Source organism: Hemitrygon akajei, chromosome 31, assembly GCF_048418815.1.
Source record: "Hemitrygon akajei chromosome 31, sHemAka1.3, whole genome shotgun sequence".
Classification (NCBI taxonomy): Eukaryota; Metazoa; Chordata; class Chondrichthyes; order Myliobatiformes; family Dasyatidae; genus Hemitrygon; species Hemitrygon akajei.
Window position 1 is genome coordinate 25,814,161 of NC_133154.1, and position 25,420 is coordinate 25,839,580.

Genomic DNA, 25,420 nt, shown 5'->3' on the forward strand with positions numbered 1-25,420 from the left:
CTCTCTTATCCTCACCTACCTATCCCTCTTGTTCCCTACTCCTTCTATTTCTTCCATCAGAAATTTTCTTTTTCTGCCCTTTACCTCTTCTGCTTATCACCTTCCAGCATCTAACTGAACCTTACCCCAGCTCTCCCACCCCCCTGCCTTCCCCCCTCACCTGGTCTCACCTATCACCCGCCAGCTTGTACACCTCTCCCTCCCCCACCTTTTATTCTGCCTTCTTCTCCCTTCCTTTCCAGTCCTTATAAAGCGTCTCAGCTTGAAATGTTAACTGTTTATTCCCCTCCATAGATACCATGTAACCTGCTGAGTTTCTCCTGCATTCTGTGTGTGACATTTCATCCGAAATTATTGGATCCATATTGCAGTAGTCCCTTGGTACCTACACTGGAACATCTGCCTAGACTGTCAAGACTCCGGATGAGATTAGAAACCAGAAACTTCTCATCAGTTAGCTGCTCTAGGTCACAGCAGCCTTCCTCAGGACAATGAATTCTCCTCACTTTGCCCACCAGGAATTTATTGATCCACTTGATAGAAGAAACTTGGCAGTCTTCACCTCTCTTGCACTTTCCCAGATGTGAGGTAAAAGTGACTAGTCGTACAGATTACCTCAAGGGAGAAGGGAGTGGTGGGGAGGTTTAGAGAGCGAAGTCCAGAACTCAAGAATATCCCTGAGTACGACAATCCAAAGCAGAAAGATACCCTTAAGCACATAGTCGTAATTTAGGAATTTATTTATTGAAGCTTTGAAGGGAAAGGGTAAGGTTGAGGAAATTCCATTTCATCAGACAAAAGAAACACACAGGTCTGCCACGTAGCCATAGACAAATCTGGGGAGCAGAGTCAGGAAGCACCTCGTTGTCGTTCGCTTCATGCCCTCTAATCTCTGAGCGCCATTCCAATATGTCCTGTTGTTTATTTCCAACGACCTCCAACCTTGCCTTTGCCTGCTGCCTTCTTGCTGTGGAAGAGAGACATGTACAGATCTGCTGAGAACAGTGCAGACTGAGCAGAGAATGGTCTAAATTAAGCCCAAGCCAGGTAAGTGACCATTATGCTCACTCCCTATCAACTAGGCTGGAAGGAGAAAGCTCGTGCCCATGGGTGTTGATTGAAGCCAGGAGGAGGACATTTGGCCTATTGAGCTGATACTGGCCCTTTACTGAAATGGATATCTAGAGATGGCAAACTGGTAGTTTTTAGCTGGTGCCTTGTGATTAAGGAAGGAACATATAACTTCTGAGGAAGAGGAACAAGGTCAATTAGTTATACTGCCCCTGTAGATTGAGCAAAGTTAACATAACTATCTTTTTTTCCTTTAAAAAAGGTAAGACCCACAATATTGCAGTAATTCCAGATCATTTTCAGCTACTGTTGAATCCATCAAGTCAGGATTTAGCTAATCAAAGAAGGGGCATGCCTGGCCTTAAAACAAGTCACCTTCCTAACAACAGCAGATAACTTTATCTCTGTGAGGTCCAAGCACAAATATGTCAGAGGAATGGATTTTAGTTCCATATGTTGTTTCATATTTTTAACGAGCTTGGACTTTTCTCTTTGGAATGAAGAAGGATGGATGGGTTTGCAACTTGATAAGAGGCATAGATAGAGTGGACAGCCAGAGACGTTTTCCCAGGATGGAAATAGCTAATATGAGGTGACATAATTTTAAGGAGATTGGAGGAAAGTATGGGGGATGTCAGCGGTAAGTTATTTTACACAGAGTGGTGGGTTCTTCCATGGGTGGTGGAGGCAGATACATTTGAGACATTTAAGCGATTCTCAGATAAGCACATGGATGATAGAAAAATGGAGGGTTCTCTAGGAGGGAAGGGTTAGATTGATAGAGTTGGTTGAAAGGACGGCACAACATCGTGGGTGAGGTGGCCTGTATTGTTATGCTTTTTGATTGATGTGGATCTAATGATTGAAAACAGGCCGCAGAGAGCATACGCCAGTGAATTGTACCACATGGGATTTTAACACCCATTCTGTTGTGTGTTTGACGCTGGTTCCATTTCACTTTGCCACACACTTCCTGTTGTGATCCAATTGCCATCTAAACCAAACACTGCCCACGACCTGCACATCCAAGTCAGTACAGAATGGAAGGTGCCGTTTCATGCGCCTTTGAAATTCCAATGTTACTTTGAAATTCAATAGCATTGTGATTTTTCGGTGTTACTGAGTTACCGGTAGGCTTCATTTCTTTATGAGTGAAACACAATATGCTTCATTGCCAGCTCATTTCAGAAATCTGATACTTCCTGGTTCTCGCAAAGTGATGTGATTTCTCTTGGAACATTGCAGAGTAACTTCTACCTCACCGTCCTGGGAAGCCCTATCACTTGGCATTGTCAGGTCACGCTTGTCCTTGCCAGCACAGATCCAGGTAGTTTATTACACACCTTCATTCTCAGAGTCCATTCGCTTCTTTAGTGAACAACCTTTGTGGTGATTTCCACCACCTCTCCAGCATCCAATCCCAACTCAATGTGGTGATGTTCAACACTGCTCAGGCACCCAATACCCCAGAACAAAGTACTGGCCTCAGAGCTTTACCCCTTTACTGGTGTCTTCCTCTTCCCCCTTAACCCCCTTCACAGTGCCAGTCGCCAGCCTCCAATCCCCACCTACTCACCACCCTGGATGGAAATCAGGTGAGCGGCTACTGGCTTCCCAAACCTGGGGCCAAGAGGGAAGTCCTGGGGAAGGTATGTATCCGATGCTGGTTTACAGCAGAGAGGCAATGGCAAAATGGTGACTCAAGGAGCCAGCGCAGCACAATGGGCTGACTGGCCTCCAGTCCATGACTCCGATTCTGTTTGAAGAGAGAACAACGTAGGAGCTTGCTCTGCAATGGCTCTGAGGTCCAAGCAGCAGTCCTCCAAACAGTACGTGATCTCGTAGCACTGAGATCATTTGTCGCATCATGAAACTGCTGGCTCTTTGGAAGAGCTCTTTAATGAATCTTATCCCCATTATAGAATAACAGAACAATACAGCACAGAAATAGACTCTTTGGCGAATCCACCCCATTCCAATCTATTTATCTGTCTAGTCCCGTCAACCTGCACCAGGACCATAGCCCTCTATACCCCTCTCGTCCATTTACCTATCCAAATTTCTCTAAAATGTTGAAATTGAACCTGCATCTAAACTTCCGCAGGCAGCTTGTTCTACAATCTCACCGCCTTCTGAGTGAAGAAGTTCCCCCTCATGTTTCCCTTAAATATTTCAAATTTCACACTTAACCTATGACCTCTAGTTCTGGTCTCACCGAACATCAGTGGAAAAAACCTGCTTACATTTATCCAATCTATACCCCTCAGTCAAATCTCCCCTCATACTTCTACACTCTAGGGAATAAAGTACTAATCTAATCAACCTTTCCCTATAACATCCTTGTAAATTTACTCTGTACCCTTTCAATCTTACTGACATCTTTCCTTAGGTAGGTGACCAAAACTGCGCACAATGCTCCAAATTAGGCCTCAGCAGTGTTTTACACAACTTTAACATAACATCCAAACTCCTCAAAACTTTTATTTACAAAGGCCAATGTGCCAAAAGCCTTCTGTATGACCTTATCCACCTGTGACATCACTTTCAGGGAACTATAGACCCACCTTCCCAGATTTCTCTGTTCTACTGCACTCCTCAGTGCCCTACCATTCGCTGCATATGTCCTACCCTGGTTTGTCCTCTCAAAGTACAACACTTCATTCCTGTCTGCTGAAAGACTTGATATTTGTCCCTGCTGTCCACTACGCCCCCAATCTTGGTGTCATCTGCAAATTTGCTGATCTAGTTCACCACGTTATCATCCAGATCATTGATATAGATGACAAACAACAATGGACACAACACCGATCCCTGTGGCACTCCACTAGTCAAAGGTCTCCAGTCAGAGAAGCAACCAGCTACAACCATTTTCTGGCTTCTCCCACGAAGGCAATGTCTAATCCAGTTTACTACCTCATCCTGAATGCCAAGCGACTGAACCTTCTTGACTAACCTTGCCAAAAGCCTTACTAAACTCCATGTAGGCAACATCCACTGCCTTCCCTTCATGCACTTCCCGGGTAACATCCTAGAAAAACTCTGTAAGTTTGGTTAGACATGACCAAAGCCATGTTGACTATCCCTAATTGGTCTCTGTCTATCCAAATAATTATATATCCAGTCCTTCAGAATACCTTCCAACAACATACGTGCAACTCATGTCTAGCTCACCAGCCTATAATTTCCTGGCTTATTCTTAGAGCCTTTCTGAAACAACCAAGCAACATTAGTTGTCCTTCAGTCCTCCGGCACCTCACCTGTGGTGATCTCTGCTGTTCCTGCACTAGCTTCCACAGGGTCTGAGGAAACACCTTGGCAAGCCCTGGGCACTTATCCACCCTAATTTTCCTCAAGATGGCAAACATCTCCTCCTATGTAATCTGCATACAGTCCAAGATCTCACTGCTGCTTTTTCTCACTTCTCTAGACTCTGTTTCTGTCTCCCAAGTAAATACAGGTGCAAAAAATCCATCTAAGATCTTCCCCACCTCTTCTGGTCCATGCATAGACAGCTACTCTGATGTTCATGAGGACCAATTTTGTCCTTTGCAATCCTTTTGCTCTTAACATATCTGTAGAATCCATTAGGATTCTCCTTCAGCTTGTCTGCTCAAGCAACTTCATGTCTTCTCTTAGCCCTCTTGATTCCTTTTTTAAGTGTTCTCTTGCATTTCTCATACTCCTCCAGTAGCTCATTTGCTCCTTCCCATATAGCAGGTATAGATCTGCAATGCACCTCCTTTTTCATAACCAGGGTCCTGTTCTTCCTCCACAGAACTGTAGATATTTGTTTGTTGAATTTGCATCCCTATCCAGTTTTGGATTGAGTTCCGCTTTCAAATCTTTGGGCACCAGTGAGAGATGTTATGTTTCTTTTGTTGTTTACTTTGCACATGTTAAAGTTATGTAAATCATAAGCTAATCTAAATTTATGGTAACTGCACTCAGTGGCCACTTTATTAGGTACACCTGTACACCTGCTCGTTACTGGAAATATCTAATCAGCCAATCATGTGGCAGCAACTCGATGCATAAAAGCATGCCGACATGGTCAAGAGGTTCAGTTGTTGTTCAGACCAAACATCAGAATGGGGAAGAAATGTGTTCTAAGTGACTTTGACTGTGGAATGATAGTTGGTGCCAGATGGGGTGGTTTAAGTATTTTAGAAACTGCTGATCTCCTGAGATTTTCATGCACAACAGTCTCAAAAGTTACAGAGAATGATGCGAAAAACAAAAAAAAATCTAGTGAGCAGCAGTTTTGTGGGCAAAAACACCTTGTTAATGAGAGAGATCAGAGAAAAATGGCCAGACAAGTTCTAGCTGATAGGAAGGTGATAGGAACTCACATATCCATGTGTTACAACAGTGGTGTATGGAAGAGTAGCTGTGAATGCACAACATGTCGAACCCTGAAGTGGATGGACTACAGCATCAGAAGACCAGAAACACACAAAAATATATTCAGTGGCCACTTTACTACAAACCTCCGGTACCTAATTAAGTGGCCACTGAATATAGGTTTGTCCTCGTCCATGCTGCAAGAAGCTAATTTCCACGGTACAACAATGAACTTGAAAACGTAGCCGGAAAGAAGAGAAATCCAAAATGGGTCATTAGAGAAGATTACAAATCCCGAGGTTGATCACTGCAGAACAAGTTAAAAATTAATCACAATCAATTCATCAGCATTTGGCATCCCTTGGTTATTCGTGTTTTGGCATGTTTCCTGTGATGTTGTTATTTCAGCAACCGGATAGACTACTTTCATGGTATTACTGTGGAGTAAATGAGTGTGAGAGTAAATGTCTGGTTCCCTCATTAAGCTTAAAGTGCATTTATTATCAAAGTACATATATGTCACCATATACAACCCTTAGATTCATTTTCTTGTGGGTATATATGGTTAATTGGGTGGTGAGGTGGTGATACGTCTCTACCAAAGGAGGTGTAAGACGCTCATTCCCTTCACTAGCCTACAGGTCACCCTTGGGTAAGGTGTAGCACCTGCTTAGCCCCCCAATTAGGGTCATGTGAAGCCATGGGAGCAGGTGGTGGATGGTCGTATGAGTAGCTGGTGCATATCACAAGTTCTGGTTATGCGACCACTGACACCAGGCAGACAATCTCCGAAGAGTATTGATAATGGCTGGGGAGGGGGGGGGGGGTGATCACCCATCTCGTAAAGACACTGCCCAGAAGAAGACAATGACAAACCACTTGTGTTGAAAAATTTGCCAAGAACAATCACAGTCATGGAAAGACTATGATCACCTACATCATAAGACACAGCACAGAATGATGATGATGTTACATGGTTAAACACACACAACACACATAAAATGATGGAGGAACTCAGCAGGCCAGGCAATATCTACTTTGTTTATGGTCAAACAGGACTTGTTTGGTCACAGATCCAGTGCAGCTCAGGCACACCTTGACCTGGGTTACTTGTTGTGTCAGCTGCAGGGACATCATAACCCTTAATTATGCATGACACGACGGGTCTGGGCTTTGGGCGTCAATGGTCAAGAGCAAATTCAGACACAGTGTGATGCCTTCCACAGACGATGAGCTCAGTCACGTTCTCTGTGAGGGTGAAGGTAAAATAATGGCCACAGTACTTGGAGACACAGGAGACTCTGGATGCTGGAATCTGGAGCAAGACACAGGGAGGGTGGAGGAACTCAGCAGGTTGAGCCTAGTCAAGATGGCGTCAAGCTACATTCTCCATTGTTGTTGTTCTTCTCCACGCCTTATGGCACATTGGGTGGCAACCTTGCTATTTCTTTAGCATTTATCTGTTTTTTTACGAGGCTAGCTCGGTGCTCCCCCCAGCATGGATGGAAAGTGTGCAGGGAGCCGGCCGGATTCGAACCCGGGAGCACTCACCTCGAAGTCCAGTGCAGATGCCACTACTTCGCCAGCCAGCAGGTCTCCGTTGCAGCTTAGATTTAGTTGTTTTTTTTAGTTCCGGGGACGGAGAGGAGAGCTAGGGTTGAGGGACAGGGATGTGAAGGACTTAGAGGTCAGGCCCTTGCTCTACACTTGGCATTCGAAGAGCAGCCATGTTGACAGGTGACAAAGAACATCCAGGGTCCGGGCCTCGGATCCATAGTCGATGGTCAGCGATGTGGACAGGGGACAAAGGACATCCGTGAATGTTCCAGGTCAGTGGGGTTCAGGTCGGATGTTCGTGCGAGCAGGAGGCATGAGGAGGCACAAGGACTGGTCAGTCAGTGGGCCTGGAGTTTGGGTTCCTGTCATCAGCTTGTCTGGGGATCAATACTGTAGATCAAAGCCCCATGGTCAATCAGAAGAGTGTAAGTAAAAAATGATGGCCAAAGCCTGGAGACTGCAGGCCTAGAGGCCCATCCTGGAGTTGGAGGACTATCCATGTGTGTGGGTGGGAGGGAGGAAAGGGGTGTGTTTTACTTTTGTTGTTTTGTTGCTTATTGTGTCCTGTGTTGTTCTGCCGAGCTTTGTGGACATGTTATGTTAGCGCTGGAGTGTTCATGTAGATGTGATAAATAAATCTGAATCTGAGTAATGTCTACAGAGAGAAATGAACAGACAACACTTCCGGTGCAGACGAGGAAGGACCCTGACCAGAAACATTGGCTGTCCATTTCTCTGCCTAACCTGCTGGTATCCTCCAGCACCCTCTGTGTCGGCCTGACATTTAGAGGCTCCAGAATCAGTGTCCCAGAAGGTGTTACATCTTCAGGAAAGGGTGAAAATAAGCAATAAACTTATGTGACACAGCTCCGACATTGACTGCAAAAGGAGGAGAGTTGAGCATGGGGCTAGCAGTCCCATCCCGTCTGCTACAGAAACACCAACAAAAGCTCTAAAGACCTCATCCCTGGGAGAGGAAGGAGAAGATGGGCTACACTTGAAAGACTGGCCCGGGACGGAAAGATCTGGTGAACTGCTGCCAGTGGCCTATTCCCCAATAGGGGTGATGGGCTTAAGCTGAGCTAATTTACAGAATGTTACACAGAAATCGTTCAGAAAACTCCAGAGCATTTGACAGTGACTAAAACTCTCATCTAGTCTCTTGCAAAGCAGGAGATGCACCAGCTGATACACACACACCAACTGGTCAGCCTGTCCGGTGTTGATCTGGCAAAAAAGGTTGCCTGGGGAGAGTAACCATGCTCTTCAGTAGAGAGCCCTGGGATCTCTTGCAGCCACCTGGGAGAGCTGGGTTTAACATCATTCGGAAGGCACCCACTGAGAGAGTCTCACCCTCAGAGAACCATAGGAGCCCAGACCTTGGTGCTGAAACCTCCAGTTTGGAACTTGAAGCCCTCGATCTCAGAGGTAAAAATGCGACCTTCCAAAACCTTCCATCATTCCCCTACAAGGACACTTTCCCAAGTATCCCTACCGAGACCTGGAGATGCTCCACCAATCCCTGTGCATCACATTCCCAGGGTAGTGTAGTGGTTAGCACAATGCTTTACCGCACCAGCAACCCGGGTTCAAATCCAGCCGCTGTCTGTAGGGAGTTTGTACATTCCCCTCCGTGACCACGTGGGTTACCCCCGGGGGCTCCAGTTTCTGAAGCAGAGGCGTACAGGACGACTTGCATCAGGAGGGAATGCTAATGGGGGTTAGGGGGATGGACCGAGCAAACGAAGTTTCTCCAGAGGTACTCACAATTTCTGGTGCTCGTTGATACGATTGTGCAGGAGGTTAATCTGCAAAAGAAAGTAAGATTTCAGGAAAGAAATGTGTCAGAAGGAGCAAATGATACCACTATATTCTCCCCTCATTTATCCAGACACACAATATCCTCCGTCTGGTTCTAGGACGAGCGGATGCAGAACTGAGCAGTGACGGATGGAGTTCAGTCCAAAGAAGTGTGAAGTGTTTCTTCCCCACAACAGAGTAGTGGGTAGCGTGGCATTATTACAGCTCGGGAAGTTCCATGGTTCGGAGTTCGATTCTATCATCATCTATGAGGGGTTTGTACGTTCTCCTTGTGAACCGTGTGGGTTTTCTCCGGGTACTCTGGTTTCCTCCCACAGTCCAAAGACGTATTAGGTAGTAAGTTAATTGGTCATTGTAAATTGTCCTGTGATTAGTTGCTGGGTGGTGCAGCCTGTTGGGCTGGAAGAGCCTGCTCCACATTTTATCTCCAGATAGATAGATACACTTTGGAGTTCAGATTTCAAGCCAGAGTACAGGGTTAGTGGCAGGATTCTTAGCAGTGTGGAGGAACAGAGGGATCTTGGGGCCCATGTCCATAGATTCCTTAGAGTTACTGTGCAAGTTGATAAGGTTGTAAGAATTTGTGTGGTGTGTTGGCCTTCATTAGTTGGGGAATTGAACTCAAGAGCCATGAGGTAATGTTGCAGCCTTGGTTACACCACACTTGGGGTGTTGTGTTCAGCTCTCACTGCCTCACTTTTGGAAGGATGTGGAGGCTTTAGAGAGGGTGTAGAGGAGTGCTGTCTGGATTGAAGAGCATGTCTTACAAGGACAGACTGAGCAAGCTAGGGCTTTTCTCTTCAGAGTGAAGGAGGATGAGAGGTGACCTGATAGAGGTGTATAAGATGATAAGAGGCAGAGACAGAGTGGACAGCTAGAGACTATTTCCCAGGGAGGAAATGACAATCTTACAGATAAATGGATGAAAGAAAAATGAAAGGCTATGTAGGAGTGAAGGGTTAGATTGATCTTAGAGTAGGTTAAAGAGTTGGCATAACATTGTGGGACAAAGGGCTTGTAATGTTCTCTGTTCTAGACAATGACTTTTTAGAGATTATATGGTTTTATTTTATGCTCACCATTGCAAATTATTCCTTCCTCCAGCTTTCAGGGAGGATTTGGCCTCAGGTTCCTGTGGATGAATTGAGTCATCCCATGGACCACAGCTCCCAAAAATAGTTGTATCCAGTCCTGCTCCAGAATGTTTCGCCCCTCTTCCCCCCACCGCGCACGCGTGCGCACACACACACACACACACACACACACACACACACACACACACACACACACACACTCACACACACACTCACACACACACACACACACGCACGCACGTACGCACACGTACGCACACGCACACACACACATACCTCGTACTTCTGTCGTTTCAGTTTGTCCATCAAATCAAACTTCTCTGACTCCAGCTGGAACATCCATTGCCACAACTCCTTGGCCTTCTCTCTGCACAAGGTCACAAAGAGCTTTCTTTCAGATGTAAGGGTCAGTCAGCACAAAACAAGCCCTTCAGCCCATTGCATCCATGCTGACCACCAGAGCTCATTACATATAATCCAATACTAGTCCCATACATGACGCATTGGTTAGAGACATAGAACATTACAGTTCAGAAAAAGGCCCTTCAGCCCATTTTGTCTCAGCTGAACTAGTAATCTGCTTAGTCTCAGTGACCTGCATCTGGATTAAAGCCCTCCATACCCCATCCATCCATGTACCTATCCAAATTTCTCTTAAATGTTGAAATTGATCCCACATCCACCCCTTGTGCTGGCAGCTTGTTCCACACTCTCATCGCTCTCTGAGTGAAGAAGTTACTCCTCAGATTTCCTTAAACATTTCATCTTTCACTCTTAACCCATGACCTCTAGTTCTAGTCTAACCCAACCTCAGTGGGAAAAACAACACACACAAAATGCCGGAGGAACTCGGCAGGTCAGGCAGCATCTGTGGAAATGAATAAATGGTCGATGTTTCGGGCCATGACTCTTTTTCAGGAGGTTCCGAAAGCATCTTTAATGCTTCTGCCTCCAGCATTTTGTGTGTGTTGCTTTGGATTTCCGACATCTGCAGAACTTTTCATGTTTATGATCAGAGTAGAAAAAGCTGACTGCTTTTACCCTATCTATAACCCTCATAATTTTGTATATCTCTATCAATGTCCCCTCAATCTCCTCTGCTCTAGGGAAAAAAGTCCTAACTTATTCAACCTTTACGTCTAACTCAGGTCCTCAAGTCCTGGAAACATCCTTGTGAATTTTCTCTGCACTCTTTCAATCTTATTGACACCTTTCCTGTAGGCAGGTGACCAAAACTGCACACAATACTCCAAATTAGGCCTCACCAATGTCTTACGCAACTTCAACATATCATCACAACTCCTGTACTCTATACTTTGATTTATGAAGGCCAATGTGCCAAACGCTTTCTTTACAATCTTATCTTCCTCTTTCAAAGAACTAGGGACCTGTATTTTCAGATCCCTCTGTTCTTCTGCACTCCTCAGTAGCTTACCACTCACGCTGGTAGGTTGCCCCCCTAAAGTGCAGCACCTCACCCTTAACTGAATTTAATTCCATCTGCAATTTCCCAGCCCATTTTTCCATCTGGTACAGATCCCGCTGCAAGCTTTGATAGTTTTTCCTCGCTGTCCACTACGTCCCCAATCCTGGTGTCGCCCATGAATTTGCCGATCCACTTTACTACATTATCATCCAGATCATTGATATAGATGACAAACAACAACCGACCCATACAGCATTCCACTAGTCACAAGCCTCCAGTCAGGAAGGCTTAAGATGGCACTAGTGAAGTACAGTGACGACTTGCTGGCAGTGTACAAAACTACTAACTACTTTATTGATCACACTCTTACTCAGAAATGATCACTGCAATAATTGCTTGTGACTTCCCTTTTGGAGTTGAGCTTTCGATCACCTTGGCATTTTTTGCAGAGTGAATTGAAGTCTTGAAGATGCAGGATGGTTGTGGCGTGGTGTGTACAGGCCGAATTGAGGTGGTGAGAGTGAAGAACAAGCTAATGTTTGACCATCGCTGGTGAGGACAGAGGCTATTCAAAGTGACAGAACTGAGGTGAGGCTGAGTCGAGGTTGCAGGGCCCGAGTCTGAGAGTGCGTAACAAAGTGAGGTTTGACAGATTTAGGCACCGGGCCAGATTGGAAAGGCCGGGTATGGGACGATCGAGGCGTCAGGTCCCAAGCTTGAGAATGTATTGACGCGGGCAAAGCTGGGTCCGAGAGGAAGGGACGACCTGATGTTCGGCAGATTGAAGTGCTGGGCCAGCTTGTAAAGGTCATGGTGTAGAGGCTATAGGCGAGGGATGGGCTGGTGTTCAGCTCACTGCTCGCAAGGTTTACTCATCTCTGTGCTGAACTAATCGGCTCCTGGATCATCTGCGACCGGCTTTGTGGCTGTGGACTCACTTTCGTGAACTTCAGTTCTGAATGTTACTTGCCAACTTTTATTGTTTGGATGAATTGTGTTTTTTTCTGCACACCGGGTGTTTGACAGTCTTTTGTTAGTGGGTTCTACTGGGCTCTACTGTGACTGTCTGTAAGGAGACATATCTCAAGGTTGTATGTAGTGCTTTGAGAATAAATGTACTCTGAATTTTGAACTAATTACTACCACTCTCTGGCTTCCCTCACAAGGCCAATGTCTAATCCAATTTACTACCTCATCCTGAATGTCAAACGACGGAACCTTTTTGACCAACCTCCACTGCCTTGCCTTCATCAACTTTTCTGGTAACCTCCTCGAAAAAGTTTGGTTAGACATGATCTACTACACATAAAGCCAAGCTGATTATCCTTAATCAGTTCCTGTCTAACCAAATAATTATATATCCTGTCCCTCAGAATACCTTCCAATAGTTTACCCTCTTCCAATGTCGGGCTCACCAGCCTTTAATTTCCAGGATTATTCTTAGAAACTTTCTTAAACAATTGAGCAACATTAGTTATCCTCCAATCTTTTGACATCTCACCTGTGGCTAAGGATATTTTAAATATCTCTGCTAGGGTTCCTGCAATTTCTGTAGAAGCCTCCCACAGGGTCCGAGGGAACACCTTGTCAGGCCCTGGGTGGGTTGGAGGTACATCTCTACAAAGGAAGTGTAAGGCGCTCCTTCCCCAATCAGGGTCACGTGAAGCCATGGGGGCAGGTGGTGGATGGTCGTATGAGCGGCTGGTGCATATCGCAAGTCCTGGCTATGCGACCACTGGCTCCTCAGAGACAATCTCTGAGGGGTATTGATAATGGCTGGGGTCACCCGTCTTGTAAATACACCATCCAGAAGAAGGCAATGGCAAACCACTTCTGTAGAAACATTTGTCAAGAGCAATCATGGTCATGGAAAGCCCATGATCGCCCACGCCATGTGACACAGTGCATAATAAATGAATGAATTTGCCTTAAGATAGCTCCAACTCTGCAATCTGTATACGATCCAAGCCTTCACTGCTGCTTTGCTTCACTTCTACAGACTCTTTGCCCGTCTCCCAAGGAAACACAACTGTTTGTTAACACAAACAACACATTTCACTGTATGTTTCGATGTACATGTGATAAATAAATCTGAATCTGAATCAATTTTCTTCCTACCAGTTCTCCACCACACCCCTTTATAGTTTGAATTAACAAGTTTCATGGGCTGCACAGTAGCATAGTAGTTAGTGCAATGTTTTACTGTAAGATGAGGTTTCACTTCCTGCCACTGCCTGTACAGTCTCCCCATGACTGCATGAGTTTCCTTTGCTTGCCCCAGTTTCCTTGCACAATGCAAAGACGTACAGGTTGGTAGGTACTTTGAAGTTTGAACTTTAAATAAAATAGAAAAGAATTGTAAGAAACACCCTCTTGGTGCATTTGGAAGAGCATCAGATATTACTCAGTGCCAGCAAGGAAGCCAGCCATATCGACTTTACACTTCCATACATTTTGTTAGAAGGATGCTGAAATGCCGCAGTAAAATATGTTATATGTCAGTGTCTTAGATGACAGAATTGATGGCTTTGTGGCAAAGTTTGTGGATGATATGAAAATAGGTGGAGGGGCAGGTAATTTTGAGGAAGTGGCAAAAGGACTTAGACAGTAGAAGAATTGGTAAAGAAGTGGCAGATGGAATAAGGTGTTAGGACATATGTGGTAATGCATTTTGGTAAAAGAAATAAAAGGATAGGCTATTGTCTAAATGGAGAGACAATTTAAAAATCTGAGGTGCAAAGGGACTTGGAAGTCCATGTGCTTGATTCCCTAAGGGTTAATTTGCAGGTTGAGTCTGTGGTGAGGAAGGCAAATGCGATGTTAGCGTTCCTTTCAAGAGGACAAGAATATTAAAGGATGTAATGTTGCGGCTTTATAAGGCACTGGTGAGGCCTCACTTTGAGTATGGAGACCAGTTTTTGGCCTCGTATATAAGAAAAGATGTCCTGACATTGGAGAGGGTTCACAGGAGGTTCTTGAAAATGGTTCTGGGGAATGAAAGGCTTGTCATATGAAGACCGTTTGATGGTTCTAGGCCTTTCATCACTGGAATTCAGATGACCTCAATGAAACCTGTCGACTGTTGAAAGCCTCGATAGAGTGGATGTTGAGAGGATGTTTCCTGTGGTGGGGGATCCTAAGACCAGAGGGCACAGCCTCAGAATAGAGGGTCATCCTTTTAGAACAGAGGTGAGGAGGAACTTCTTTAGCCAGAGAGGGGTGAATCTGTGGAATTTGTTGCCACAGGTGGCTGTGGAGGCCAAGTCATTGGGTATATTTAAGGAAGAGGTTGACAGACTCTTGATTAGTCAGGCTATGAAGTGATATGGGGAGAAGGAAGGAAATTGGGGCTAAGAGGGAAAATGGATCAGCCATGATGAAATGGTGGAGAAGACGTGATGGGCCAAATGGCCTAATTCTGCTCCTATATCTTATAGTCTTATGGTAAAGTACTGGCAGTCCCACTTGTCGGTGGGATGGGTGGTGAATGCAATGAGACAACGCAGACAGCTAAAACTGCGGTACTAAAGAATGGTGCCTGTGATTGCAAGAATGGATAGATATTACCAAACCAGCCCAAAATCCTGACAAGCACATCTTACCCAATTTGCCCAACCTTTCCATGTAAGATTACCTGCCCTTGCCGAGCTCTGAAATGATTCCTGTTCTTGGTTAGTGAGGAGCCCAGTACCGTGCACCTCAGTTATGTGTCTTCAATTACCAAAACAACACATCTCTACTTAATTATCCAAAGAATTAACATTGGCGCAATTTTAATTTGTCTAATTATTTGCTGTATCTACAAACTTTTAAGCATTGTGCACTCAGCCACCCAGATCCCTCTGCACTTCTGAGCTCTGTGGTCCCTCATCATCTGGATAGAATCCTTATTTTTTTTATTTTACCCACAAAAAGCTCACTCCTTTTATTATTCTCTATTTGCTGGATCTTTGCCCTCTAACTTGCTCCACCCACATCCCTTTGTACTTTTTCAAGTCGCCTTCACAGCTTACTTTTCCAGATATGTCCGCATACCAAATAGCCAATCCTTTGTTTACTTCAACAAAATTTTAAGTCTCCCACACCACCCCTGATACACATCTCTCTTCACGTCTTGTCAACTAAACCAGGGCCGATTTATGACGTCCTTTTTTTCCTCCTCCCTGACATACCCCCTGCACCAAATTTTTTAATCTCTGTCATAACTTTGATGTGGTACCATATCAAATGTCCTTGGAAATCGATGTAGAGTACATTCACTGCTTTCTATTGCCCATAGCACAAGTAACTTCTTCAACAGACTTCAACAAATTGGTCAAATACCATTTCTTTTTCTCAAAACCACGTTGGTTTTGCTTTGAATTTTTCTAAGTACCCTCATGACCATTTTAGTGATACCTTCTGACAGTTTCCCAATGTTATGTAAACACAGAAACATATTGCTGTTCCACCGTCATCTCTGGGTCTAAATCTCCTGCCAATTTTCACCAGGATTCATCCCAGGAATATCTCAGAATTTAATCTCCAGTTCTCAGGATTCTGAATGGACAGCTTGACGAAAAGGACTGCGACATTGCACGAGAAGGAAGTAATGGGTAACAATGGTGTGAGGGACAGACAAAGTGGGCTGTAAAACCTACCACCGTCTACAATAGAATTGAAATGGTTGAGTGAATGAGACAATGGTAAGGGTCAGGGACAGGAGGAGCTGCGGGACCTGGGTCGCCCTACCTCATCTTCTCATCATTCAGATGTTCAATATTGAGAGGCCGGCGCCTCTCTGCCAAAATCTTCTTCTTCATTTCCCGCCCGGTCTGTTTCATACCTCGCCGTTGCTCTGCCTGCAGGAAAAGGGTGTTGCAGTTACTTGTGTAGACCACTCCATCAACACCTAGACCACTCCATCAACACCTAGACTATTCCATCAACACCTAGACCATTCCACCAACACTTAGACCAGACCATCAACACTTAGACCACTCCATCAACACTTAGACCACACCATCAACACCTAGACCACACCATCAACACCTAGACCACACCATCAACACTTAGACCATTCCATCAACACCTAAACTATGCCACCAACACCTAGACAGTAGCTAGGATATGAGCTACAAATTACAATGTGAAATAGAAAAGGCTTGTAAAAAGGGCACTGTTATGATAGTCATGGGGGATTTCATTACACAGGTAGATTGGGAAAATCAGGTTGGTGCTAGATTGCAAGGGGGGAATTAGAATGCCTACAAGATGGCTTTTTAGAGTGGCTTGTGGTTGAGCCCACTGAAGGATTCTGGAGTAGGTGTTGTGCAATGAACTTCAACTGATTAGAGGGCTTAAGGTAAAGGAACCCTTAGAGGACAGTGATCATATTATGATAGAATTCATATTGCAATTTGAGATGGAGAAGCTAAAGTCAGATGTATTAGTATTACAGTGGTGTAAATGAAATTACAGAAGCACGAGAGTGGAGCTGGTCAGTTGATTTGAAGGGAAATCAAAGCCAATATAAAAAGCCAAAGAGAGGACATGTAATAGAACAAAAATTAGTGGGAAGTTAAAGGATTGGGAAGCTTTTAAAAACCAACAAAAGGCAACTAAAAAAGTCATTAAGAGAGAAAATATGGAATATGAATGTAAGCTAGCCAATAACATTAAAGAGGATATGAAACATTTCTTCAGATATATAAAGAGTAATAGAGAGGGGAGAGTAGATATTGGACGCTGGAAAATGATGCTGGAAAGGTGGTAATAGGGGACAAGGAAATAGCAGAAGGCACTAGTAGTATGCCAGAAGATCGAGAACATCAGGGGGCAGAAGTGAGTGAAGTTGCCATTACTAGGGAAAAGAAGGTCCTTGGGAAACTGAAAGGTCTATAGATAGATAAATCATCTGGACTAGATGGTTTTGAACCCAAGGTTTTGAAAGACGAGGCTGAAGACATAGTGGATACATTAGTAATCTTTCAAGAATCAATTGATTCTGGCATAGTTCTGGAGGACTGGAAAATTGCAGATGTTACCCCATCCTTCAAGAAGGGAGAGAGGCAGAAGAAAGGAAATTATAGGCCAATTAGTTTGACTTTGGTGGTTGGGAAGATGTTGGAGTCAATTGTGAAGGATGTGGTTGGGGGTACTTGGAGGCACATGATAAAATAGGCCATAGTAAGCATGGTTTCCTTAAGGGAATATCGTGCCTGTGAAATCTGTTGGAATTCTTTGAAGAAATAACAACCAGGATAGACAAAGGAGAATTGGTGGATGTTGTGAACCTGTATTTTCAGAAGGTCTTTGACAAGGTGCCACACATGTGGCTGCTTAACAAGTTAAGAGCCCGTGGTATTACAGGATAGATACTAGCATGGATAGAGCATTGGAGACAAAGAGTGGGAATAAAAGGAAGCTTTCCTGGTTGGCTTCTGGTGACTAGTGATGTTCTGCAGGGATCAGTGTTGGGACCGCTTCTTTTCACATTATACGTCAGTAATTTGGATGATGGAATTGTTGGCTTTTTGGCCAAATTCGCAGGTGATATGAAGATAGGTGCTGGGGCAGGTGGGGCTGAGAAAGCAGAATGGCTGTAGAAGGACTTAGATAGATTAGGGGAATGGGCAAAGAAGTGGCAGGTGGAATGCTGTGTTGGGAAGTGTGTAGTAATGCATTTTGTTAGAAAAAATGCAGATTATCTTCTAAATGAAGAGAAAATTCAAAAATATTATGTGCAAAGGGACTTGGGGGGGGGGTCATCATGCATGATTTCCTAAAGATTAATTTGCAGGTTGGGTCAGTGGTGGGGAAAGCAAATGCGATGTTAGCATTCATTTCAAGAGGACTAGAATATAAAAGCGAGGATGTAAAGTTGAGACTTTATAAGGCACTGGTAAGGTCTCACTTGGAGTATTGTGAGCACTTTTTGGACCTGTATCTAAGAAGGAATATACTGACTTTAGAGGGGGTTGAGAGGAAGTCCATGAGAATGATTCCAGGAATGAAAGGGTTACCATATGGGGGCCAATTTTTGACTCTGGTCTTGCCTGTATTCACTTAAATTCAGAAGAATGAGGGGAGATCTCACTGAAACCTATCGAATGTTGAAAGACCTCAATTGACTGGATATTGAGAGGATGTTTCTTATGGTGAGGAAGTCTAGGACCAAATGGCACAGACTCAAGAATAGAAGGACGTCCTTTTAGAACAGAGATGAGGAGGAAATCCTTTAGCCAGAGAGTGGTGACTGTGTGGAATTCATTGCCACGGATGGTTGTGGAGGCCAGTTCCTTGAATATATTTAAGGAAGAGGTTGACAGATTCTTGATTAGTCAGGGCATGAAGGGTTATGGGGGGAAGGCAGGAGATTGGGTCTGAGAGGGAAATGGATCAGACATGATGAAATGATGGAGATGGCTCCGTGAGCGAAATGGCCCAATTCTGCTCCTATACCTTACAGTCTTAGTCCACTTCAGCAACACCTAAACATTTCATCAACATCTACTAGACTGTTCCATCAATACCTAGACCACTCCATCAACACTTCAAATGTTCCATCATCTTCTGGACCACTACATCAACACCTAGAGACCATCCTGACAACACCTAGACTGTTCCGGTATCATCCTGCAAACCTATAACCTCTGGCTCTGGTAGTGGAGAGAGGGGAAACCATGTTCTGTCATATCATAACTGCCTCAGTGTCGCTGGTTCTGAACCCTCAAACCCTTCCCAGTAGCACTCTGGGAGCACACTCACCACCACCTTCTCAAGGGCAGTTCAGGGTGAGCGATGAACACCATCCTCCCAAAAGTTAAAAGGTGAAAGGTAAAATTCTTCCACCGAAGTTCCAAAATTCTCACTGTGGTTCTCAGGTAGATACCTGCTCCTGCCCTGTCTCTGTAAGTCCTGCATTGCTCGCTAACACAGGTAGTTCAGTGGTTTAAGTCTTGTATTGCTTGGAGATGTTAACTCCTTTAGCACAGGTTTGTTAGGCAATCCCTACCAACACGACCACTCAGTGCTTCCACCACCCCCAGGCAAATTTCTACTTACCTTCTCCCCACCGTTACCTCTGTCTCATCTGGTACCAAACCTCCTTAAACATCTCCACCTCTCTCTAGCCGTCCTTAAGACCCACTTCACAGACCAAACTTTGGTTCACTCACCACCTTTGCCACCGGCTTAAAATCAAATTGTATCTGTTAATCCTCCCATGATGAAGTTTGGGACATTTTACTCCTACACACAAGTTGTTTCTTGTAACACTAGTGCAGGAAGGGTTAGAGATCACTGCCTCACTTTACCGTTGTCCCATTAGAACACTGCAGGGAGAACCTTGTGTTACCTTCCACACCAGAACAGGATAAGATTCAGTTTCATAAAAAATACTGAGTATCATCCAGTGAATCCTGCGTCTTCTGCAAGGGAAGGCATACCATTAGGTCAGGAGACCTGTGATTACCTGTGATGAAACAACTTCCCCAACTATCAATCACTGAAATGAATCAACTCAATTTTGACAGGAAAGCTAATTAATTCTCCATCCAATTGCTGTTTCATTTTGATCAGTAGAGGAGAAAGGAAGGTGCAGGAGTTTTCCTCGGCAAAGAAGGTGACCTTTGGCTCAGAAGGGAATGGAAAAAGAGAAGAGCGGTAGTGATAGTGGATTCATTGGTTAGGAACTAATCTTACAGGATGTAACAGCCTATTCTTACTCCAATTTCATACTCTTTGTCAATGTGACACCCCTACTTTCAAGGTCAAGTTGTTTTCATGAAATGTCTGGATTGTTAGGGCCTTTGATGAGCTCCTACCTTAACAAGGTAACCACCAAAATGTGCACCCATGTTAGAGAGGACTTTCTTCTTCTTGGCGTCATCATCAGCACGTTTCTTGGCCTCTTCCTCCTCCTTTCGATTTCTCTCCTCCTGCACCGTGGAGAGAGGGAGAGAGACAAAATAGCTGGTGACACAATATGCACGGTGAGGAGAGATAATCTGGTAAACCAACGGGTGAAGAGGTGATCTGGTAAACCTACAGGTATGAGGGGAGAGGTGATCTGGTGAACCAATAGGCAAGGAGGGGAGAGGTGATCTGGTGGACCAATAGGCACGGAGGGGAGAGGTGATCTGGTGGACCAGTGGGCATGGAGGGGAGAGGTGATCTGGTGGACCAATGGACATTGAGGGGAGAGGTGATCTGGTGGACCAATGGACATTGAGGGGAGGGGTGATCTGGTGGACCAATGGGCGAAGAGGTGATCTGGTAAACCAATAGGCAAGGAGGGGAGAGGTGATCTGGTGGACCAGTGGGCATGGAGGGGAGAGGTGATCTGGTGGACCAATGGGCATGGAGGGGAGAGGTGATCTGGTGGACCAGTGGGCTTGGAGGGGAGAGGTGATCTGGTGGACCAATGGACATTGAGGGGAGGGGTGATCTGGTGGACCAATGGGCGAAGAGGTGATCTGGTAAACCAATAGGCAAGGAGGGGAGAGGTGATCTGGTAAACCAATGGGCACGGAGGGAAGTGGTGACCTGTCGAACTGGTTGGGATGGTGCTGGGTGGAGGTTGAGGAAAGAAGAAGGTGAGGTAATGGGAGAGAAGACCCACCAGCAGCCTGGTCTGACGGTCTCGCTCTTTCTCTGCACGGACTCTCTGTTGTTCGGCTCTCTCTGCTCTTCTGTGCTCCTGCAGATGCAACAAATGACACCCATCTGAGAAAGCTGAGGTAACTTTTTACTTTCAGAGGGTGCTGAGTTTTCAGAACTGTCTTCCACAGAGGGCGGTGCAAGCAATATTTGAATCGTTTGCAGGCAGAAGTGGTTTTTATGATAGAAGTGGAACATAGAACAGAGGTCAAAGGTTGCCAGGTTAGACAGGAGTTCAGGTGACTGGCAGTTTGGTCACAATCTCATTGAACAGCACGCTGGGCTCAAAGAGCTGAATGGCCTTCCTCTGGTCTAGTTTGTATCTTGATAAATTTGGTGCCTGTTTGGGACTGTCCCCAACTCAGAGAAAGGTCTGAGGAAAAGAGGGTACTGTGCTTCCTAAGAAGCTGCTTCCACAACTTCATTTGGGTTACTGCACAGAGGACTGTGGATCCTTGGAGTTCTCTGTGCAGTGGATAGTGAGGGTCAGTCAATGACTGTGTTTAAGAGTTGGGTTCCCAATACTTAAGAGAATCAAGGACAGCAATAGTAGAAGACATGCAACCTGATCCCTGTCCTGACCCAGCCACAGAGGCAGAGTTCTGGAGACCCCCGGGATAATGTTCTGTCTGGGGTAAACACATACTGGTGTTCACAGGTTCACCCCTGGAGGATGCCACCCTAGGGTGACCCGTCTGCATTCAGACTTTCCATACAGAACAAACTCATTACACTGATGAAGGTGGGTGGCTGAGATGAACAGTGGCTGCTGACTCTGACTAATCACTGGAAATCAGGTCAGGCTGAGTTGTGCCCGGTGGTACGGCGGGCATTACATCTCAGACCAGAACAACACTGGCACCCAGGACTGCCACACTCAGCTCAGTGTGGGCATCTGGGCAGCTGGGCTCAGGCGGGTGGATGGGTCGGCCTGAACTCCAGCCCCTCTACTGAATGCCGGGTCAGGCTCAAGGGGCCAAATGGCCTACTCCTGCTTCTATTCCCCAGTCTTTCAGAAGTGGAAGCTAACTGAGATGCTGTGATGTCAGTGGCCCTACAGGACCTGGCTTCCGTTCGACTGCTGAGAGGAATAATTAATTGAGCCTGGTTCAGCGAAGTCACGTTTATAACAGAAAGGATTATACACACAGGTGAGTTGCTAAATGTATACATTTCTGTGTTGCTGCAGGACAGGAGGATTAGACATTACCTCAGAACAGCTGCAGCTTGGCTCCACCCGCATGTCAGAAGCCTTGTCTGGAAGGCACAGGTCCGGGTTTGGATGCCTAGATGGCATGTATGTCTGTGAAATGCCCCACAACCCTTCCCAACCCCATTCCTAACAATGTTCAGCAAGGATTCTTGGGTGGAAAGCACGTTTGGACAAGATATTTTTGTACTCACACAAGAGATTCTGCAGGTGCTGGAAATCCAAAGCAACACACACAGGATGCTGGAGGATCTCAGCAGGTCAGGCGGCATTGATGGAGCGGGCGGAGACGCTTCATCGGACTATTTCTCACCACTCCCCCCCCCCCCCCCCGATAAGGAGATACAAATCTTACCCCTGTGGTAAACTCTGCTGACATCACTGTTGAGGTAGGTACTGTTGATTCTGCATGGTTTGGAACAGAATGGCCACCTCCCACTCTCAGCACTATCCACAGTCTGCATTTTCAAAAGCAGATCCAGGCCGATTAGTGCTGTCAACTTTAACTGGATATATCCCTGGAAAATCATTCATGTGTTATGCTAACCACCTTTCCTCGTCAAACAAGCTGATTAAACCCAGTGTAAAATGAAAGTAAAAGTAATAAAATATTTGTTTCCTGATACCAGTCCATGATGTTGGCACTCTGCAAACCAAAATGCTTAATTTTACATTTGGGCAGGGTATACTCATCACAGTGAGGAGGGTGGTTGAGGAACACATTCTTTCTCCATGAGATGTGCTCACTAGGGGAACTACAAAATGTGCAAGATGACACATATTGCTTTCCTTGGCAGGGTGGGTGTGTGGGAGAGAGATTCAAACTCTCGAAAAAGCAGCAGGTGCCGGAAACAACTCTCAGCAGTGCTTTGAGCTGGAAACTTTTCATCTTTGGTAAGAAGCATTAGTTTTTTTCTCTCTCTCCGCAGCTGCTGCCTGACCTGCTGAGTATTTCCAGCACTGCCCGTTTTTTGTTTCAGCATTGCAATGTCGTGTTACTGGGAATTGATGTGAAGGACATTCCGTGAGTGTCTCTGTGCCTCAGTGGTGTAATAAACAGTTACAGAGATGAACCCTCTGGTCAGAGGGTGGAGGGATCCTGAGGAATACCTACAATCCTCTCCTTCAGGTAGATCAGTTCCTCTTCCTCCTTCTTCCGCTGTTCGAAATGGGCTTCGATCAGAGTCTGCAGTTCCAGCAGGTCCTTCTCCATGCGCTTGCGATGGATGTCCTGCAACGGACAGGGAGATGTGGTGGTGAGGGGAGCAAGAGAGCCGAGGTAAGTTGGTGAACCAGCACTCATCTGAAAGCAACTGCGGTGGATCTTCCTCGCCTTTGACTTGACTCTGAGCGAGGCCATTCGGCCAGTCAGGTCTGTGCTAGCGCTCACAGGGCATCCACTCCCTCCCCTGTGACGTTTTGTGGCTATTTCGGCAAGATGGCACCCATCCATCCACCTGTCGGCGTGTGCCTGGTGGGAAAGCTGGTCTCCCTCTGGACCCCTCCTACAGCAAAGGCAAACTTCCTGCAGTTAATAGGCTAGAAGCAGGCCATTCAGCCTCCACGTCAGTGTTCACATCAGTCTTCTCCACGGTACCCTCCCTCCTTTATTCCCTATTTCACTGGCTTCCCCTAAATGTACCTGCCCCGCTCCTCGTGGTAACACATCCCGCATTCGAACCATCCTCTCTGTGGTGGGATTTCCGAGGACATTCCTTTCCCTATTTATCAGTAATCACCTTGAACTTATGGCCCCTTTAAAACCCCCACGGTCAGGACCTGCTGAGGCCCTCCAGCAGATTATGTTTAACTTCTTCATCCAAGTCATTGATTATAGATTGTGAGCAGCTGGCGTCCAGCACTGGTGTCCACACTGCCCACATCCTCCCAGTTCAAAGCCAGCCCTTTTATCCCTACCAACACACAGAAACCGCTGGAGGAACTCGGCAGTATCTATGGAAATGAATAAACTCTCGATGTTTTAGGCCTTCATCGGGACTGGAAAGGAAGAGGGAAGATGCCAGAATAAAAAGGTGGGTGGAGTACTGTGTACAGTAGTTTAGCTACGGCCTAACCACTGTTCTATTATTGAACATGAAACAGTACAGCACAATAACAGGCCCTTCGGCCCACAATGTTGTGCTGAACCAATTAAATTAGTAATCAAATAATCAAGTAAACTAAACTCTTCAGCTTAACAATGTCCATATCCCTCCATTTCCCTCACATTCATGTGCCTGTCTAAATGGCTCTTAAAAGTCCCTGATGTATCTGCCTCTGTGTCACCACCCCAGGCACCCTCTACTCTCTGTGGAAAAATACTTGCTCCTCGCAACTCCTTTGACATTACCCCCCTTTCACCCTAAATGCATGCCCCCTGGTATTAGATATTTCAACCCTGGGAAAAAAGATACTCACTCTACACCTTTCATAATCTTATAAAACTCTATCCTCAGCCTCTCCTGCTCCGAGGAAAGCAACCCACGTTTGTCCAACATCTCGTTAAGGAACATGCCCTCTAATCCGGGCAGCATCCTGGTAAACCTCTTCTGCACCCTCTCCAAAGCCTCATCACCTTGCTATAGGGGAGGGGGCAACCAGAACTGTATGCAATACTCCAGATGCAGCCTAACCAGAGTTTTATAAAGCTGCGACTTTTGAACTCAATGCCTCGATTAATTATAGTTCCAGTTTTCAGTGCCTCAGTGAAGGTCAGATTTCTTCACTGTTTTATCCCCTTTTCCCAGAACTCTCAGGAGCCTGTGGATATGCACCCAGATCTTATGGCCCTCCGCACTTCCTTTTGCTTTGTGTATGCCTCTGCTCCGTTTGCCCTTGCCCAAACCCATCAGTTCACACATCTCGAAAGATTAGCCTTACTTCTCACTGCACATTGAAGCATCGAAATGCACAGTGAGATGGTGGGACGGAGCAGTCAGGATTACCAGGGAGAACGTACATCGAAGTCAACCCTCTCTCCATCTGGGATTTTGGGAACGGAAATCTGAGGAACAACCAACCTGTAAGAGACAAAGGGGAGAGCATCACCTCTGGGACAGCCACCACAGTGAACCATTTTCTGTAACACTGGCCTGTGGGTAGGTTAGGTTTTTCGTATGTTTGTGACCACTAACTGGCACTGAACAGAATCAGGCTTATGTATACCTGCCAAATATCCTCTAATTTGCATGCAACAGTGGCCACACCCCAGTGCACTGCTTCAACAGGCAGGCTAAACCAGGTGAGGTAAGCTGGCAG

General features: G+C 45.6%; 1 protein-coding gene across 4 annotated transcripts in view; it reads right to left on the bottom strand.

Moving 5' to 3' along the window:
- Positions 1 to 725: 725 nt before the first annotated feature.
- The window catches only part of tnnt1 (troponin T type 1 (skeletal, slow)), a 55,706-nt gene continuing 31,011 nt past the window's right edge, over positions 726 to 25,420 (bottom strand). For all 4 annotated transcript variants that reach the window (XM_073033823.1, XM_073033822.1, XM_073033821.1 and 1 more), the window contains 8 exons: positions 25,122 to 25,182; positions 23,277 to 23,393; positions 20,915 to 20,992; positions 20,118 to 20,231; positions 16,042 to 16,151; positions 10,161 to 10,251; positions 8,737 to 8,777; positions 726 to 967 (listed from right to left, as the gene is read on the bottom strand). In XM_073033823.1, coding sequence (XP_072889924.1) covers positions 922 to 967; positions 8,737 to 8,777; positions 10,161 to 10,251; positions 16,042 to 16,151; positions 20,118 to 20,231; positions 20,915 to 20,992; positions 23,277 to 23,393; positions 25,122 to 25,182 — 658 coding nt within the window. In that variant the 3' untranslated portion in view covers positions 726 to 921. The remainder of the gene's footprint in view (positions 968 to 8,736; positions 8,778 to 10,160; positions 10,252 to 16,041; positions 16,152 to 20,117; positions 20,232 to 20,914; positions 20,993 to 23,276; positions 23,394 to 25,121; positions 25,183 to 25,420) is intronic.